This window comes from Cokeromyces recurvatus (genome assembly GCF_025118155.1).
Source record: "Cokeromyces recurvatus strain NRRL 2243 chromosome Unknown BX663scaffold_38, whole genome shotgun sequence".
NCBI lineage: Eukaryota > Fungi > Mucoromycota > Mucoromycetes > Mucorales > Mucoraceae > Cokeromyces > Cokeromyces recurvatus.
The window spans coordinates 108748-126760 of NW_026251424.1; the positions used below are offsets into that span (position 1 = coordinate 108748).

General features: G+C 30.0%; 7 protein-coding genes across 7 annotated transcripts; 3 read left to right on the plus strand and 4 right to left on the minus strand.

Annotated features, from left to right (window-relative positions):
* Nucleotides 1–1162: 1162 nt before the first annotated feature.
* BX663DRAFT_524150 (cyclin domain-containing protein) lies at nucleotides 1163–2245 on the minus strand. Its single transcript, XM_051529606.1, has 2 exons — nucleotides 1659–2245; nucleotides 1163–1590 (listed from the first exon to the last, which is right to left on the minus strand). Exons 1-2 carry the CDS (start codon nucleotides 1843–1845, stop codon nucleotides 1346–1348), a joined length of 432 nt encoding a protein of 143 aa, XP_051378612.1. The 5' UTR covers nucleotides 1846–2245; the 3' UTR covers nucleotides 1163–1345.
* A 1367-nt stretch (nucleotides 2246–3612) lies between these two features.
* BX663DRAFT_546289 (uncharacterized protein) lies at nucleotides 3613–6508 on the minus strand. The gene is made up of 12 exons (XM_051530960.1): nucleotides 6325–6508; nucleotides 6239–6263; nucleotides 6123–6193; nucleotides 5887–6016; nucleotides 5669–5817; nucleotides 5571–5596; nucleotides 5352–5487; nucleotides 5209–5277; nucleotides 4867–5127; nucleotides 4685–4802; nucleotides 4179–4619; nucleotides 3613–4062 (listed from the first exon to the last, which is right to left on the minus strand). The coding sequence occupies exons 1-12, from the start codon at nucleotides 6363–6365 to the stop codon at nucleotides 3778–3780; spliced, it is 1752 nt and encodes a 583-aa protein (XP_051378613.1). The 5' UTR covers nucleotides 6366–6508; the 3' UTR covers nucleotides 3613–3777.
* A 424-nt stretch (nucleotides 6509–6932) lies between these two features.
* BX663DRAFT_524178 (guanine nucleotide-binding protein subunit beta-2-like 1) lies at nucleotides 6933–8620 on the minus strand. The gene is made up of 5 exons (XM_051529607.1): nucleotides 8537–8620; nucleotides 8434–8448; nucleotides 8302–8358; nucleotides 8216–8246; nucleotides 6933–7885 (listed from the first exon to the last, which is right to left on the minus strand). Exons 1-5 carry the CDS (start codon nucleotides 8580–8582, stop codon nucleotides 7063–7065), a joined length of 972 nt encoding a protein of 323 aa, XP_051378614.1. The 5' UTR covers nucleotides 8583–8620; the 3' UTR covers nucleotides 6933–7062.
* Nucleotides 8621–9740: 1120 nt separating this feature from the next.
* Nucleotides 9741–11225, plus strand: BX663DRAFT_524191 (uncharacterized protein). Its single transcript, XM_051529608.1, has 3 exons — nucleotides 9741–10638; nucleotides 10717–11009; nucleotides 11092–11225. The coding sequence occupies exons 1-3, from the start codon at nucleotides 9968–9970 to the stop codon at nucleotides 11196–11198; spliced, it is 1071 nt and encodes a 356-aa protein (XP_051378615.1). The 5' UTR covers nucleotides 9741–9967; the 3' UTR covers nucleotides 11199–11225.
* A 2535-nt stretch (nucleotides 11226–13760) lies between these two features.
* BX663DRAFT_580503 (uncharacterized protein) lies at nucleotides 13761–15260 on the plus strand (the record flags this gene model as incomplete). Its single annotated transcript, XM_051532190.1, has 5 exons — nucleotides 13761–13844; nucleotides 13867–14434; nucleotides 14687–14793; nucleotides 14836–14903; nucleotides 15095–15260. 5 exons carry the CDS (start codon nucleotides 13761–13763, stop codon nucleotides 15258–15260), a joined length of 993 nt encoding a protein of 330 aa, XP_051378616.1.
* A 439-nt stretch (nucleotides 15261–15699) lies between these two features.
* Nucleotides 15700–16562, plus strand: BX663DRAFT_237345 (cytochrome c oxidase, subunit VIa). Its single transcript, XM_051521834.1, has 3 exons — nucleotides 15700–15915; nucleotides 15977–16025; nucleotides 16122–16562. The coding sequence occupies exons 1-3, from the start codon at nucleotides 15783–15785 to the stop codon at nucleotides 16306–16308; spliced, it is 369 nt and encodes a 122-aa protein (XP_051378617.1). The 5' UTR covers nucleotides 15700–15782; the 3' UTR covers nucleotides 16309–16562.
* On the minus strand, nucleotides 15893–17438 carry BX663DRAFT_546294 (Cleavage/polyadenylation specificity factor subunit 5). Its single transcript, XM_051530961.1, has 6 exons — nucleotides 17275–17438; nucleotides 17192–17202; nucleotides 16917–17106; nucleotides 16668–16833; nucleotides 16535–16610; nucleotides 15893–16469 (listed from the first exon to the last, which is right to left on the minus strand). Exons 1-6 carry the CDS (start codon nucleotides 17289–17291, stop codon nucleotides 16318–16320), a joined length of 612 nt encoding a protein of 203 aa, XP_051378618.1. The 5' UTR covers nucleotides 17292–17438; the 3' UTR covers nucleotides 15893–16317.
* Between the last annotated feature and the right edge of the window lie 575 nt (nucleotides 17439–18013).

The window sequence follows — 18013 nt, forward strand, 5'->3', positions numbered from 1 at the left end:
TTGCGGACAAAACGAACTCCCACAACAGGTATGGGATACATTGGGTTTACCAGAGAATTATTTACAGCGACTAGAAGCTACACAGCATGAACGTAAACCAGGATATACAGGAGCGGGTACTAAATGGGATCCACGTGTATTTATTCAATGCTCTGAATGTGAAAGTAAAGTGCATTGTGGTTGCCCTGTCCCACCTATTAAAGCATATCCAAGGAAGTATGTGTTATATATATATTGAAATGAAAGTTCTATTTTAAAAAAAAAATTAATCATATATGTATATAGATTTGAAATGTTTATTTGTATGCAATGCGATGTTAGAAAAGAGGAACAAGAGCAAGAACAAGAACAAGCCAAATCTACCTCTGTAAATACTTCAAGAAGAGCATATGTAGTTAATTATAAAGTTTAAAAAAAAAAGAAGAAAAGAGAGAGAGAGAGTAACGTATGTTAATACGAAACTAGCAATAAAAAGTGTATCCGAGCAGCATGAATCATAATTGTTATTCTTAAGGATTGTTTAATGTTATCACGTTGATAAAAATCCAAAACTCTAAAAGAGAATAAGCCATTTAAATAATAAATTTACGAAAAGCTGTAATTGATCAGTATAAATATACATTTTTGTAAAGAGGTCATTATTCCAACTCGAAAATTATAAGTTTACACATTAAAAATAAACGCGTCTGAAATACACACACACATACTTTGTCTGAAAATACGATATTAAGATTAAATTCCACTTGATTTTATCTTTTGTATTTCAATAGTTAAAGATAAAAAAGGGGACTCTTGGCGAGAAAGAAAAAAAAAAAAAAAAAAAAAAAAAAAAAAAAAAAAGAGGAGTATCACTTTTTCAATAATTGTTATGAACACAAAGAACAAATCAAAGAATTTTTTTTTTTTGTAACCCCTGAATATTTTTATTTCAGTTAAATAAATAAATACATGAATATATACATATATATATAAAAGATGAATGTTGGTTATATACAAGAGAGAAAGAAACAAAAGGAAAGGGAAAAAGAAGAATGAAAAAAAAAAACTGGTAACTATGAAAAGAGGAATATTGTTCTAGATTCAAAAGTAGTAGCTGCAAACAACAATGGATTGCAGTACGACAATGCTAAATCAAATTCGGGATTAACAAAACCGAATAAAATCAGATCGACAAATAAAATAGCTTAGTTTATTTAGTATAAAAATACAGCGTGTAATATACGTAAATATTAAGCAATCATCAATTATGTACACATACACAAAACAAAGCAGTATTGTGTATTATAAAGTATCAAAAATATACACATGTAAATAAATAAATAAACAGATAGATAGATAGATAAAATTAAAGTGAAAAATCAGAACGATGCAATTCAACAAATTCGTTTAAACTCTCTTCGTCTACCCAGCAATTATAGTGTAATAATTTTAGAAATCCACGTTCTAGTTGATGGATTTCATCTAAAGAAAACAAGCCTCCACAGATTTCATAAAGTTGTCTATTTGTAATTGATTGTGAAGTCCAAGCTGTATCCTTTAAAAATTTAGACGCTAATAAAATGGCAGCTAAAAACATACGATGAATTGTATCTAAATAGAAAAAAAAAAGGGAAATGTTATAAGTATATGATGGTAGTATTAAATATGTATCTATTTACCATCACTTCCTATAGCCCGTTTAGGTAAATTAGACTTGGCTCGTTCTAAATAGATCAGAGCTACAAGTAATGTTCTAACATTAATTTTTGCTTGATGCGTCACTTTTTGTACAAAGAATACAAATTCGGGTAAAGAACGAAGAAGACGGCTATTCTTTCTTGTCTTTATCAAGTCGCACAGTGTCATTGCTGTAAAATCTACAGAAAGAATTGTTATAAGTATTTTTTGAATATTCTCCCATCAAGGACATTATTATTACCAATCAAAATGGAAGGTATTAAATGCTGTCGTGATTTTTTTGTTATTTGAATATTTTCATAAGGACGTGTAATAAGCACATTGTAGGAAGGTGTTTGTTGTCTTTGAAGCATTAAATATAAAAGATGTCAATAAAAGAGAAAGAAAGAAAGAGGTAAAAATAACAATAATTAATTTCTCCCCCCTTTTTATATACCTTCGTCTTCTTTCCCATTTCTCGTTCTCTTTGTCTCCCCCATTTTTTTATATAACCCTTCCCTTATATATTTATATATAATAGTTGCTATTTTCTCCTTCTTTACTCTTTTGTCTTTTTTTTTTTTCCTTTATACATGAAAAGACTCCTTTTAATGTTTCTTATAAATCGTTGACAACACACACTCCTAATTATGTTCTAGAAGCATAAAATAAAACTTGTAAAAGCCATGTTTTTATATATTTTACTAATAATAGTAAGTTTAACGGAATACACTTTTAACTAAAATGATGTCGCCAAAAAAAAAAAAAAAAAAAGTGTCGCACTTTTAAAAACGTTATATACACATGTGTATAAACATGTATACACACACACACACACACACACATGCACACATACATATATACATACATACATACATACAGTGTCATATCATAATAATACGTTGAAAAAGATAATCTAGTTCAAAGTTTTATATGATATGTTTGCCATTGTTTTTTTTATAATAATGAATTTATTCGTAAATAAAGAAACTATTCAAATAAAACTAGTCTATTATTGTACTTAATTCACTCAATACTTTAGTGTATTTCCAAGCATAGTACTAGTGATATACGTATATGTATATTTAAGGTGGCTTTATTCTATTCAATTACATATTCATATAACAAAAATAAGGTTCTTTATTATTCTTGGTGATAGTCATGGAGGAGTAGAAAAAGAGAATTATTCGGAGATAACAATGTCAGTCTTTTTGCTAGTTGTCAAGATCCTATTTCTATTAATATCATTACTTGTCTTGTATATAAATAACCCTAACCCTCTTCATTTTTTTTTTTTATATTTCATTTACCATTTACCTCATCTATAATTACCTTGCTTGCTTGATGCGTTATATCAAGCCTTTAATAAATTATACAGAGTTTTCATAAACTTGCTTTTCTCTTTTTTCTTTTTTTTTTTTTGTCTTTTCGCGTATCCAAAGCATTACGCACTTTTATTAGCTGCTACAATAAACAGAATCTCACTTTTTTATCAATTAGATCAAGTCGTGAAAAGCGAAAATTAAAAAAAAGGTCATGTGTGACATTTAATCGTGATTTTCTTCTTTCTTTCTCCTCTTTCTTTCCCCCTCCCCCCAATTTAGGAACCTGCCTACTTCCTTGCATTGGTTTATTTTCTTGCATTATGAAAAAATAATGTCTCTTCATATTATTTTTAAAAGAACTGTATTGGTTGATTATTATTATTTTTTTTCCCACTTTGCCTCAAAAGCCCAATATACACATAATATATTTTTGACTCGTACTACACTGTTTAATTTCCTTGCGACATCATTAAAGTATTATTCCGCTAAAACCTTTTTTTTTTGTTTTTCTTTTTTATTGTTATATTATATTAGTGAAACCCTTACTAACTACATAAGGTTTCTGGATTTCCTAATTATCATGATCCGAGAAGAAATAGATATGTGTATTTTTAATTATACCTTATTTAGTCAAGTATGCAACATAAAAAATAAATAAAAAAAAATAAATAATCAGGTCTATATTCTATTTCTAAGGGCTTCATTTAATTGGTATATCTACAATATTATCTATAGTAGTAGTAGTAGTAGTAAAGAAAATGGTGTACATGAAAAGTAAAGAATAGAATAGAATTGATTAAATCATAGTTATATCATTCTTTATGTCATGACAAATAGTAGAAGAGACTGTTGTTGATGTGATTGCAGTTTCACTAGTACAACCATAATGATCTTCTATGACCATAGCCGAAGAAGGATGATTAGGTAAAACAGTGATAGATGAGTTAGGCCTTGATAAATCTACATTAAATTGTTGAAGATAAAGTAAAGCCTCAAAAGCTGTTTGAGGATGATGAGCCCCAGCACTTTGATCTACTAATGCACCACTAAAGATTAAATGAATTTCTTCAAGTGATCTACCCTATTAAATAATAAATGTGTGAATAGATTTGTAATAAAATATGTGTCTTTCTTTCTTTTTATTTTTCTTTTTCTTCCTTTCTTCCTTTCTTCTTCCTTTCTTTTTTTTTTTTTTACCTTCGTTTCTGGATAGACAATATAAATAATATAAGATTGTAATAAACATAAAGCACCAAAGAAGAGATAGGTCCCCCATTCAATGTTTTGAAATAAAACAGGTGCAATTTGAGAAACAAAGATACTCGTCGCAAAACTGGCCCCTGTTGTAATTCCTAAACCTCTTGCTCTAATAGATTCAGGGTAAATCTCTGCTGGATAAATCCAACCCATAGACCCCCAACTGAGTGCAAAGCAAGCCAAAAATAAGCAGATAAAGACAAGTATCACAAATGATGCTTTACTATCACTGGAATAGATGATCATTGGAATTAATGACCGAGATTCATTCATCGAAAGTCTTTTAAAATAGACACCTTGAAGAATAGCAATAATACACATCCAAGTAGCCATTGCAATTGCTCCTTTAATCATAATCGGCTTTCTACCCCATTTATCAATCTATTGTGTACATGGCGTTAGATCTATCATATCATATCATATTCTATTCTATAATACTACTTTACATAGAGAAAAGATAAAATCGTAGCCAACATATTAACCATGCCACTTACACCATTACCGAGTAAAGCTGAATTTGTCTCTACTATTCCAGTTGATTCAAGAATATAAGGTAAATAAAACCTTTCAAAAAAATAAATGAATAAATAAATAAAATAAATATTTCAAAATAAAATTGCTTACTTACATCAATGCATTAATACCCGTCAATTGTGTCATAACATGCAAACCAACACCTAATATCGTTCTTTTTCTATTGTTTTCAATTCCTTTTGTAAGAAGTGATCTATAGCTTTTTGAAGTATATTTTTTATCATAATTTCTTTCTTGTATTAAGCCGGTATATTCCATGCTTAATTCAAGATCATCTTGATCTTTTTTGCCTCGTACCCTTTGTAAAATTTCTTTAGCCTCTGCGAATCGACCTTGATAGATTAACCATCTAGGACTGGATTCATTACATAAAAAAGAGAGGAAGGAAAGATTAGTTTAATAAGAGAGTTTAATGAAATAATATATATCTATTTACCTTTCTGGGATAAACTGAACACCGATTATCATTATAACTGGATTCAATATCTGAAGACTATAAGGAATTCTAAACGAAAAAAAAAAGGTCAATAACAATAGTATACACATGAAAAAAAAAAATAAGAATAAAATAAAAATTACTTCCAACATAGTGAATTATTTATATTAAATGTACCATAAGCAATCCAAAAAGCAATACAAAATCCAACAGTTACACCTAATTGATGCATTGAAATTAATCGACCTCGATGTTCTGGTAATGATATTTCACTTTGATCTATTATAAGAAAAGTATATAAATATATAAAATGAAGAAAAGAAAGAAAGAAAAAAAAACTCAATAATATTTGAATATCATACATAAAGGACATATCACAGCTAGCATACTTGATACATATATATATATATATATATTAGTAAATGAGTCGTTATATTCTGTTAGTATCATCATTAATTACCCAATAGAGAGACCAGCAATTAATTTTCCAATAAGAAAAGATGCAAATGTGTTTGCAACCATTTGTGTAATAGTGCCAATTAAATGTATAATACATGCAACACAAACAAATTTCTTTCTACCAATTTTATCTGCAATAGGACCTGAAATCTATAGTATATATAAACTGAATGGTCAAAGCTTTCCTATTATCAAACATGATGATAGATTTCTATTTACAAAGGACATAATACAGGATGTTCCTAAAGGTACAGACAGAATCAAATAATGTAAGTTATTACTCTGAAGTGAAAACTTTTCTTGAAATTCTCGCATGGCTAAACATCCAGATAAAATTCCACTGTCATAACTATAAAAATAGATATACACATATATATATATATATATAAAAGACATACGTTAAATAAGTGTATATGGTATATACATATATATTCTGTGTGTATTTTATATTTTACCCATACTGTAATAAGCAATAGTCAAAAACAAGGGAGTTGAAAATCATTACAATGCTTAATTTTATTTTTGACTTTTTTTTTTTTTTAAAAAACTAAAAAATTAAATAAAAAATTACCATATATCCACCAAGTCCTAAAAAACTAAGGTATAAAAATTTTAAATTCATGTTATTTATTTTATTTTATAATAATCCTTACATACCCACATACTACATATGCCCTCCAAAGGGAAGATACTATCATAAATTGTTAAAAATGGAACTACAACGCGTATATAAAGTAAAATGAAAAAAAAGGGTATCTACTGAGGAACAAAAATAGTTAAAAAAAAAATAAATCAAATAAAGGAAAGGAAAGGAAAGGAAAGAAAAAAAAAAGGAAAGAGGAGGGACAGGAACAAATTTGTATTTTAGGAAATCCTTAATTCCTAATTCTTTAATCCTCTTTGTAAGGTTTCTACTTATTGTTTCAAACATATCGGAGAAAGCAAAATTGTTTGATGATGAATAATTCCAACTCTTATTTTTATTTTATTTTTTTTTTTAGTAAATATTCATATTTATTTAAGTGCGTATATACTAGCAATAGCCATTCATCAATGGCTTGAATTATTAGTTATGTATACGAATTGATAGAAATGAAATTAGCTCTGTAATCAAACCTAGAAAGACAAATAGAAAAAAAAAGCTTTCTCGTATAAACAGATAAATAAAAAAAATAAAAAAAAATTTTTTTAAACGTCAAACCATTCTCTCTCTCCCTCTTTTTTTTTTTTTTTTTTTTTTTTTTTTTTTTTTTTTTTTTTTTTTTTTTTTTATTATTATTATTATTATTATTATTATCATTATTAGCTAATATGAAAAATGAAACAATCACTTGTAGTATGATCTTTTACTTTTGACATGTTGCACAAATTACATGTGCTTTTTTTTTTTCAGTTTTATAAAGCGCAGATAACTTGCCAAACACGAATAAGATGATCTGAATGACCAGAATAAAGAGTATTACCATCCATACTCCAAGCAAGAGAAAGACAGTTAGGAAGATGAGGTGCTTGTGGTTTGTTCATAGTGATGGTACTTGAGTCAGGAGTTAAAGTATCTACAAATTTCTCTTCTTCAGTATCCCAAATTTTAATAGAGGCTCCTGTAGCTATACAAAGCCAGCAGCGATTTGGAGAGAAAAGTAAACTAAAGACTTCCTTACCAACATCCAATGACAAAAGATGTTTTCCGTCATCTAAATCCCAAATCATCACAACCCCGTCTCTGTCAGCAGAGGCACATAACTTTGCATCTGGGGAAAGAGCGAGTGTATTGAGATATCCATTATGTCCAACAAATTCTTTCTTTACATTCAATTTGATATTACTCCAAACCTTAACAAGCTTATCCCATCCACAAGAAACAAAAATGGGTTTATTCGGATTACAAGAGAAACGAACACATGGAATCCAATCCTTATGATTATATTGCTTAAAGGTATGTTTACACTCTCCAAGCGTATTCCATAACTTGATGGTTCTGTCACGAGAGCTAGAAACAATTTGCCGGTTATCAGCAGAGAATGCAACTGATAAGACATCCTTTTCGTGTCCAACGAAACGACGTACTGTCTTACCCGCTTCCAAATCCCAAAGACGAAGTGTATGATCCCAAGAGGCAGATAAAACAAATTGTCCATCTGAAGAAATTGCCAAATCTTGAATAATATTATTATGACCAACAAGAGCTTTACGAGGGACACCACAGTTTATATCATCCCTATAAAAAAGAAAAGAAAAGAAAAGAAAAAAGAAAGAAAGAAACGAGTGTTATGAATACACACTCATTCAATATAGGCGTTTCTCTTTATTTATTGTAGAGTTCCTTAAAGGATAATTCAATATGAATAGAAAGAGAAAGAGAACCTAGCACTCGTAAGGGGAGGGGAAGGGGGGAAATAAATAGAATGCATGTATATCATTATTTACCTGATTGAATTGAAGGATGAATAAACAGTTATAAATATGTGTATATACATTTGTATATATTCAATAAAAAAAAATAAGTCTGTAGGCTCTACTTTATATATTTGTATAATCATTTTCAAACCTATTCATTTCCCATACAATAATAGACTTGTCTAAATAAAATAAATAGATGAATTTTGGTCCATTTTTATTATTATGAATCCATACCACGAGAGGCAGAAATAACCATGTTAGATGTCTTAGAAGAAGTGACAATGGAGGTGACTTGATGGAAATAATCAAATTTTATTTTATTCAGTTATGTCACGTCAAGATTATCATCTTTATTATATTATTTACCCCATCCATTGTGCCCTATCATATAATAATAAAAAAAAAAAAGACGGATATATTAAAATCATCGATGTATCTTTTCTCTTTCTTTTCCATTGTTAAATATCACCTTCAAGAACTCCACGTAGTATAAACTTATTATCTGTATTGTTCATAGGTGTGTCTATACTAGTTAATATAAGTTAAAGTGAAAGAAAAAGAGAAAGAAGAGAAAAGAAAAAAAGTAATTATAAGAAAGTAGCTTTATTTATTATAAATCAATCGAGTTTCATCATCCATATCCGGATAGTATGGCTACACATATAATATTTTGATAAATTAATATAGTATAAAGTAAAGTTTATTTATTTATTTATTTGCTGCGATATGTTTATTTTGACAAGGAAGTGATTCATAATGACAAAGGTTCTCTTATACGAGAAAGACTGTTACTCAACTTAAAGTTTGTAAATTATAAAAGATAATTCTCGATTTGAATGGTGTTGATTATTTGTAAAGATAACGGGCAATAATGGAGGATAATTCAATACGATTTAAAGTTGTCACTGATGATCAAACTTTATGATGCTTGGAATAGTTTTACAAATGACTTTATTGAATAGCGATAAGAATAAGAATATATAAGAATATATATGTATATATATATAAATGTACATTATAGATTTGACTTGCTACTGTATCTCTATTGACGTTATATACCAGCAGCACTTTATCAAATAATAGACATGATCTGTATATTTTACTATTATAACATCTTGATATACTCTTTTTTATTATCATTACGGCTAATCACATGCATTTGATTATTCTAGAACTGCAGTTACAAGATCAACAGCTTAAAATATGTATTGTTAAAAATATAGCAAACTCCTCCCCTCCCCCTCATAAAAAACGCCTCACAAATATATCTGTAGTCAATAATTATTATATTCACTTTTTAAATGACAGAAAAAAAAGAGAGAGAGAGAGAAAGAGAGAGATATTATTTTAATAGACATTACATTGGACAGAATTCATTTCCCTATTGAAACGCTTCATTCTAAATTTACAAAAAAAAAAAAAAAAAAAAAAAAAAAAAAAAAAAAAAAAAAACATTAATGGAAACAATGACAAAAGTATTTCATTCTAAAGAATACTTCATTTATTTCTATAAGCTAATAGTGGTTTATTTATTTTTTTGGAAATTTCCATTATCAATGGTAAACTTTTCAAATAAAATTTTTGCATTATTTTATTAATGCAGCAAAAATAAATTTATAAAAAAAAAAAAAAAACGACATCATCTTTTTTTTTTTTTTTTTTTGTGTGTGTATATTCAATTTAATTATCATATGTTTTATAAACAACAACAAAAGTCTTATTTACAATTTCCAATTATTATTGTTCAGGACATGAATCAGGGCAATATTTCAACAACAGGTAAATAAATAAATGTATTTTAGTACTCGGACTTCTCTAATAATATTTAGATGATGTACTACAACAACTTCAATTTCTAAAATACAGTCCCAATTTAAAGGGTGTAGATTTAGAACAATTTATGCAAATGACAAATGAAAAGGATTTTAAGCATGTCGGTATTCATAAACAAAGAGATTGTATCCAACTTTCTATGGTGGCAGAGTCTATTCGTAGATCCTCTTTAGTTAGTAATGCATCCTCTTCGAGTCAAACTGATGATGAAATTACGGTCGACAAACCTTATCTCTTATCTCCACCTTTATATGCAACAACATCATTAGGAATGATGGGAAATAACGATGATATCTCGAGTCATTCATTAACTGAAGATGATCATAGCGATACGTTATTGAATAGAATGGAAGAATTACATATTTCAGATGATGAAGAAATGAATCACAAATGGCCCAACTCGAGAATATCATCCATTATCACAAGAGGAGGAGAAGAAGAAGAAGAAGAAAGGTCTAGAGATAGACACCCACTATCACCACCTGATTATGATACCATCATGCCACGTCGTTCTTCAGCACCTACTTTTCCTTTTCATCATCATCATCAGAATTCAATCGAAGGATATGATCAAAGACGTTCTTCTTATTCTGAAGGTACTATGAATGAACCGAATAGATCAAGAAGAAGAGAGGAAACGTTACCGATCTATACCTGTACTGTACAAAAAATGGGTTATGCAAAAGCTAAAATTGAATGTGATTCACCTGGAATAAAAGCAAAACGACGTCCATGGAGGTAGTAAAAAAATAGAAATAGAAATATAGAGTCTAAACTAATAATAATACATACATACATACTATATTCACACTACAGAGATGTATATATGGAATTACAAGGGACTATCTTGAAGATATATGAAAACAAAAGATCTTCCTCTTCTATAGGTGGTTATCGATATTTGCCTACCATGTCACCTTATTATAACCAAGATATCCGATATACTTTCTTGGTTAATCTTTCTTTAGCGAATGCCAAGATAGATACAGCCACTGATTATCATAAAAGACCTCATGTATTTCGCATTACTACTAAAAATGGACCTCAAATACTTTTCCATGTTCAAACGAATGCAGCTGCTTTATTATGGATAGAGAAGATTTCAGCAGGTAAAAATCATTATTATATTAGTTATCTAACTATGAAAATAATATGTATATCTCTTCTTCTTATTATTATTATTATACATAGGTATCAATATTTCTATTGATTTAGAGTATCAATGTATGCCAAATGCTTCACCTGCTACTTTTCTATTTAATAATGAATCATCTAATATGAATTATTCACAAGCATAATATAATATATAAAAACCAAATACCTTTTTATATACAATGAAGCTGGAAAATATTGGCTAATTTAGAAATTTAAATAATGATTGTAAAAAAAAAAAAAAAAAAAATAATTTGGCGCTTGTTAGAAAAAAAAAATGTTGCCGAGAAGCTGGAAAATGATTGGCCGTTTTAAAAGCTGGTTTAAGCACTTGAAATTTCAGCGATTCTTAAGAATAAAGAACCTTTAGCCATCAGATTCTTCCTCTTTGCAAGAACCCAAAAATTTTCAATTGAATTCAGTTTTGGAAAATATAGAGTTAAATACGTGAGTCTATAGCCTCTGACCTTGCGCCCTTGATTAAACTCATCGTTTTAAAAAAAAAAAAAAAACTATTATTGTAGACTGATACGCATAGTTAATTTGAACAAGTATGGAGAGAGGTATGTATAAGAAAATATATATTAACAGTTTTATTGAAGCCTTTATTAATGGTGTTTAGAGTCTGATCAGTCTTCACAATTCAATTATATCTTTGATATGTTTATATACGTGTAAACAAAAAATTTCGCACATGTTCTCATAAACTATGTCTATCGATAATGGGCTTATATAACTGGAACATGCAGATCAAGGGTTTTATTATAGAACCAGCTTCATTCAATTGTTAATAAGATATTCATAAGAGTTCATGTTAAAGTTTATTTACCTGGCTTTGGTTGATTCATTGATAATTATTGATAAATACAAAGAAGAACATAATAGTAATAATAAATAACCCATAAATTATGTGTTTATATATGTGTTGGGATATGTCAAAAAAAAAAGTAGTTTGTATATGACTTTATAAATCACTGTTTACCTCTCCCTCTTCTCTTTTTTATTCCTTTGCATTTGTTCCTCGATTATACAATAAACTAGCAAAGTAATTCTCTTTTTTTAATACTTTATCCAAAAATCCTGAAAACGAACGCTTTGCAAATGCGAAGAAAAAAAGATGATACCGCAATAACAACCTCTCAAAAAGAATCCGCTAAAACAAAGGGTAAAGTATATAGAGAATTATCTACTTTTCTAATACTGACCACACGATTGACATGCAGACGCCACGATGACTGTTCCAAAAAACAGCGCCTGGTCCTTCTAACATATATCACGAAACTATCCAAGAAAACTCTGATAATGATTTTCAACCCCACTGTTGTTATTAGGAAGAGAAAAGGTATGTACTTTTATGATAGCCTTTTAATGCACGCTAAAACTAACATAAAAACCACATAAGGCAGAGAAAATACTCAAAATGATGAGTCTCAAAGAAAGAGGGCCAAAGACAAAGAAAGAGCTAGAGATGCAATCCTACCTGACGTCCAATATAATGTGGGAAGTTCAAGCAACATCGATCCTTCTACAACAATTGAAGTATTTGGTACAAGCATAGTGACTTTGGACGATTACATATCTTGATTCTGACGATGCTTTTTTTGCGAAACTATCACAAGACAAACTACGTCTGGTGAATCCAGCAAGTTTGCTCTCCGTAAGGAATCCAAAGGTTCTTCAACTTCTACTCTTGCAATATCTACTGCTGTTGTTGCTAAATTCACTGCTTCTACTGCTACATCTACTGCTACTGCTTCTATCAAAGCTACTACTACGGGTACTACCAAGACATCCCCCGTTTCTGAAGCAAGTTCGGTTGCTGCTACAGAAAGAAATATTGAAGTAGCCGACAAACGCATCATAGCGGTAAAGACGACTGTAAAGAACATTTGGAAGCCGGCATATATCAAGCCATTACAAAATCTAGTAGATATTACTAATATAATTGTCGGTCACACTTTTGCCTTTATCAAGTATATCTTTGTAAGTGAGTTGGTGAAAAATATCGAGTTTTACTTGAAAAGCTATGTCAACAAGAGTTTTTATTTTTTTTTTTCTTTTTTGAAGTATTCTTGAGTCTTACCCTGAGACGAGTGCATGATGGTACCAAATCTCGAAAAACACGCCTCAAAGAAACAACGAAATTATATAGACAATTGATTGCTAAACACAAAGGCTTATAATGCGAAAATGCCGACTATATTTCACCTAAACTAGCATATGCGCAGCAAATTGCTTTGTACGAATGTACGAAAATTGAAACCGCCTATTACAATAATATCAAAGTTCATTTTTGAGATAGGCTCCGCGAAATGCTAAACAAGCGTTGCAAAAAAAAAAAAAAAAAAAGAAAAATCAAATGTTCTTCAAGAAAGAATGACGACAAAAGGATATAGCACAAAAGTTATACAAGCAGCTGTCCGTAAAGAGGTCTTTACTCCCTGCACCCAAGTAAAACTTACTGTGGCAAAAAAAAGAAATACCCAATTCTGACATCTTGGATGAAAAGTCAATATCAGAAATAGAAACTCTATTCTCCATATATCCTACAGACTACAGATCCCATAAAGATTCAATTTTCTACGATGTGCTGGCTCGACCAGTAAATCACTTCAAGGCTTTTCTATAGACTTGCATAACTTGTTGAATCAGAGAAGCTGAAAGAATTCATTTGCTTTCCTATACGAACCACGTTTATTCCCACATATATGACAGTGGATATTAAGATCGTTAACTTCCATATTCTCAAAAACAAGAAGCCTGCGAAGGATAAAATTGAAACCTGGGTTCAAGTGGCTGATTTGAAAAAAAAAGGCTTTTAAAGAACAAGGATTAAATAAGTCTCTTCATTTTGAAGGAACTTTGGAGACTGATGGAATTGGTGTTTCTATTCTGAAGCAAAATATTACTACAACTAGGAAGAAAAAGCTAACAGAAGATAGCCCTGAAACTTCAAAAAAGGAGGGTGGACCAAGAAGTGACAATGATGCCCAGTATATTGAAACATTAACACAAGCAGAGCTGGCAAGCACGAATGGAAGATGCGTTTTGATTGATCCCGGAAGACGTGATATTTTATACTGTATGAAAGAAACCAGTGTGGTCAAGCACGAAGAAATTCTTGTTTTTACAAAAAAAAATGATCGATCAAAAAGATCAAGACACTTTAGAACTTTACGAAAGTCAACTAAACCATCCATGGTTGAATCCGCTGAAGCTCTTCTTTCCAAAACCCCGTCATCCACTGTAGATGTACTCAAATTTGTAGATTACATTAAGACAAGATCATCGGTGGAAAACGTATTAAACCAATACTATGGAAATGAAACAAAATCATCCAAAGATCTTTACTTCCCCGGCTCCTTGTTTGACTTTCGTGTGGGTGAGAAAAGCAGCTTGTATTTTGGTCATTTACTCGTCTTAAATATTCGAGGTATCATTTCTTCTCCTGACGCTCGAACGCAATCTCAACTGTACCATACATACTTGCAGCTAATGTTGCAGCAACGACATATCTCAGAGAGATTGGACGATGGAGTCAGAAATACGGTACTTGAACTTGCAGAGAAGATGACCGCAGATGAAGAAGTCAACCTGAAACAACATATCAGTGAATTGTTGGAGAAACTTCAAGTTTTGCCATTCCGAAAGCTGAAGTGTTCATCCAAGATTTTCTATGATCAAAATGACCAGATGTTAGTGAAGAGGTTGAAAAAGAAGTCTGGTCATGATGCGATTCTTGTCATTGGTAATTGATCCGCTCCAAACACAAAATATCACGAGCCAACCAGGAACAAAGATCTCATTCGAATGCTGAAGAAAAACGGCTTCCAAGTATTTAATATTGACGAGTAAAAGACTTCTTCATGCTGCCCCAACCTGTGAAAGTTCATTAGAAACGTTTAAAACAGTCGCCAACCCTCGCCTCCATACACGAGAGAGCCAAAATGCTAACTGTAAAATATCATGGCTTATTGAGGTAAAGTAACAGTATGAATTGTATTAATACGACAGAGAATGATAATAATTATTGAACTATTAGATGTAAAAATCGTAACTGTCTGTTGGCCAACCTTGAACAAGTCAAAGAAATCCCACGAAAGCTGTGGAATCAAGATATGGCAGCTGTTTTAAACTTTCGAAAGATCTTGATCAGCTTAAGAGAGACAGGTAAACGCCCTGATGTTTTTAGCAGAAAACCAGAATGAAGGGAATAATAGCAAATCTCTGCCAAAGTTATTGCTTTGGTTATTTAATGCAGAAATGTTGCTCTGAGCTTACTTAAAAATATTGGTGAGCCAATCATTTTTTGGTTTTTCACCAACACTTTTTTTTTTTAGTAAGCACTAAATTATTTTGTTATATTCATTATTCAAGTTTCTAAATTAACCAATATTTCCCAGCTTCACTGTAAAAGGAATGTAATGTAAATAATTTGTATAAACCATACTGGCACACTTACACACTCATATATATATATATATGTATGTATACATATACATATTGTATACAGTTTTATTCTCTACTCTTATCACTACTAATATGCCTTTATTTAATAAAAGTCAGCAGTGGATAACAATTGTTTACGTCATCTGACTTTATCTTGTTGACAATAAATAATTCATGCATATTGTTTATTTATTTTATTTTATTTTCTTTCTTTATTTATTTTTATTTTATTTTTTTTACCCTTTTTATTCGTACAGAAATCAACTTTTTTTTTCTTATTCATGTCAATTTTTCGATCTGCTGCTACTAAACAAGCTCATCATCTTAAAAGATTAGGTACTCGTTATCAATCTACTCAAATTGTTAAGTCTGAATTTCAAGCAGAAAGAGACGCTGTTAAAGCTCATGCTGCAGGTAATAAATATCCTGTTTATAAATAAATAAGTCTCTCTGAACTATATTTCTATAATAATAGAATCTGCTGGAACTTGGAAAAAGATTTCGATCTTTGTTTGTATTCCAGCGTAAGATATAATAGTTAAGAAGAAGAAAAAAAAAAGAAAAAAGAAAAAGACAGAAAATATCATTGACATGCATAATTTTTTTTGTTACACAACAAGTCTTTTAGCTTCTGGTTACAATGCATACACATTATATGAACATCATCAAGAACATGCTAAAGAACATCCAAAGGAATGGGTTAAATATCCCTATATTAATTACAGAGCTAGAGATTACTTCTGGGGAAAAAACTCTTTATTCTTTAATCCTAAAGTTAACCTTGATGCTACTGAAGATAGTTCTTAATAACGATGATTATTGTTGTTGTTGTTGTTCAAAAATAAAGTCATATCTACTTAATAAATGAGCTATAGTTGATAATTGTGCACCATAACGTGCTGAGTTATCATATAATTCAAATAATGGAATTGCTAATAATTTCATATTTTTTGGAACAGATAATACTTCTGATTTTGATTATTAGTCCCAAACTATGTTATTGTACTATTATAAAACAAAAATAAAAGCTTACTTTTAGGAGGTAAATGGACTATATACAATGATTTCTTTTCTTTTGGCTCTGTTACATGTGCTGGGATATATGGATACTATTGAAATAAAATAATCATATTATTAAAAGTCTTGGCTCCCAATATAATATATACCATATATGTTTCGAAATTGGGTCGCCACCAAGTAGATAACTTTTCACCTATTTTCCAATCTTCTTTATTATTCCATTCTTTAGGGTCTTCAGGTCCTAGTCGAAGATTTAATATTTCCTGTAAACCTTCTTTTTCACTCACATTTGGTTTTAGATAATGTCCAGGTCTAGAAGCATACATATAAATATAAAAGCAAGTAAGTTTATCAACTGAATTGAAATAGTAACACCAATAAACATGTGAATATACAATTTAAAAAAAGAATTTGCAATCTGTAACATGAGAACATGTGGATGATTATGATGATGAACAACTAAAACAGCTTCTACAGATCTTCTCATCCCTTGTTCTTTGAAATCAGTTTCGAGTCTTTTCATTCTAGCTGATACTGAAGGATCCTCTTCTGGTTGAGCTTCCTTTGTTCCAAATGTATAATTTTCTATAAAAATGAACATTAAATAATGGTCGTTACAGTTAGAAAAGATGAATGCAAAGTTTATTTTATTTTATTTTGTTTCCAATACCTAAAGGATATCTTTTATATATATATTTGTATATATATAGTTTAGTATTCCTTTAATATACGTAATTTATAGTGATGACTTACATTATTGCCTCTGGCATAATGTTCTTGTATATAATCTATTTTCGTTTTGTTTATTTAGGATAATAAAAGTTTACCTGACATCAAATTCAAAAGAAAAAAAAAATTGGTTGATAAAAAAAAAATTACAGTCAAAGAAACTAGGTTGGGCCAATAAGAAAAAATTTGATCGTTTCAAAATTGGATTAGGACACCAATGCAAAAATGGGACAGCAATATGAAAGTGGGATATATTGAGACACACTTAGTTTTTAGGCGAATGTATAAACAAGAAGCTATAATCTTGTTCCATTTGACAAGAAAGGCCACTAATAGACTATCAGACTACTAAGATGATCATCCAGATTAGGATATGATTCAGCTAACTTGAATGGTCCCGGAACGAACAATCCTCATGGAGAATATCCCATATTCGAATTACTTAGGACACTAAGGAGCATTTCTGTGAGTTTGATGGAGTGAGTGAACTATCGTTTTTGAAATAATAAAGCCAAGTAAAGTAATTCGGATACGTAGAATGTGGGGTTTTTATTATTTGTAAGAAAGAAAGACCTAGAGCCACCAGGTCTTGGTTACAATCATTATGTATACTCTGTAATATTGGGCTCCGTATGTAGTGCAGGTACCAATGTTATGATAATAGTGGATAAGAAAACCGACAATTTCATATGATTTTATTCATGCAAGTAACAAATAGCGATAGATGTATATAAAGGAGATCATCTTGGATCAATAAAGTCCT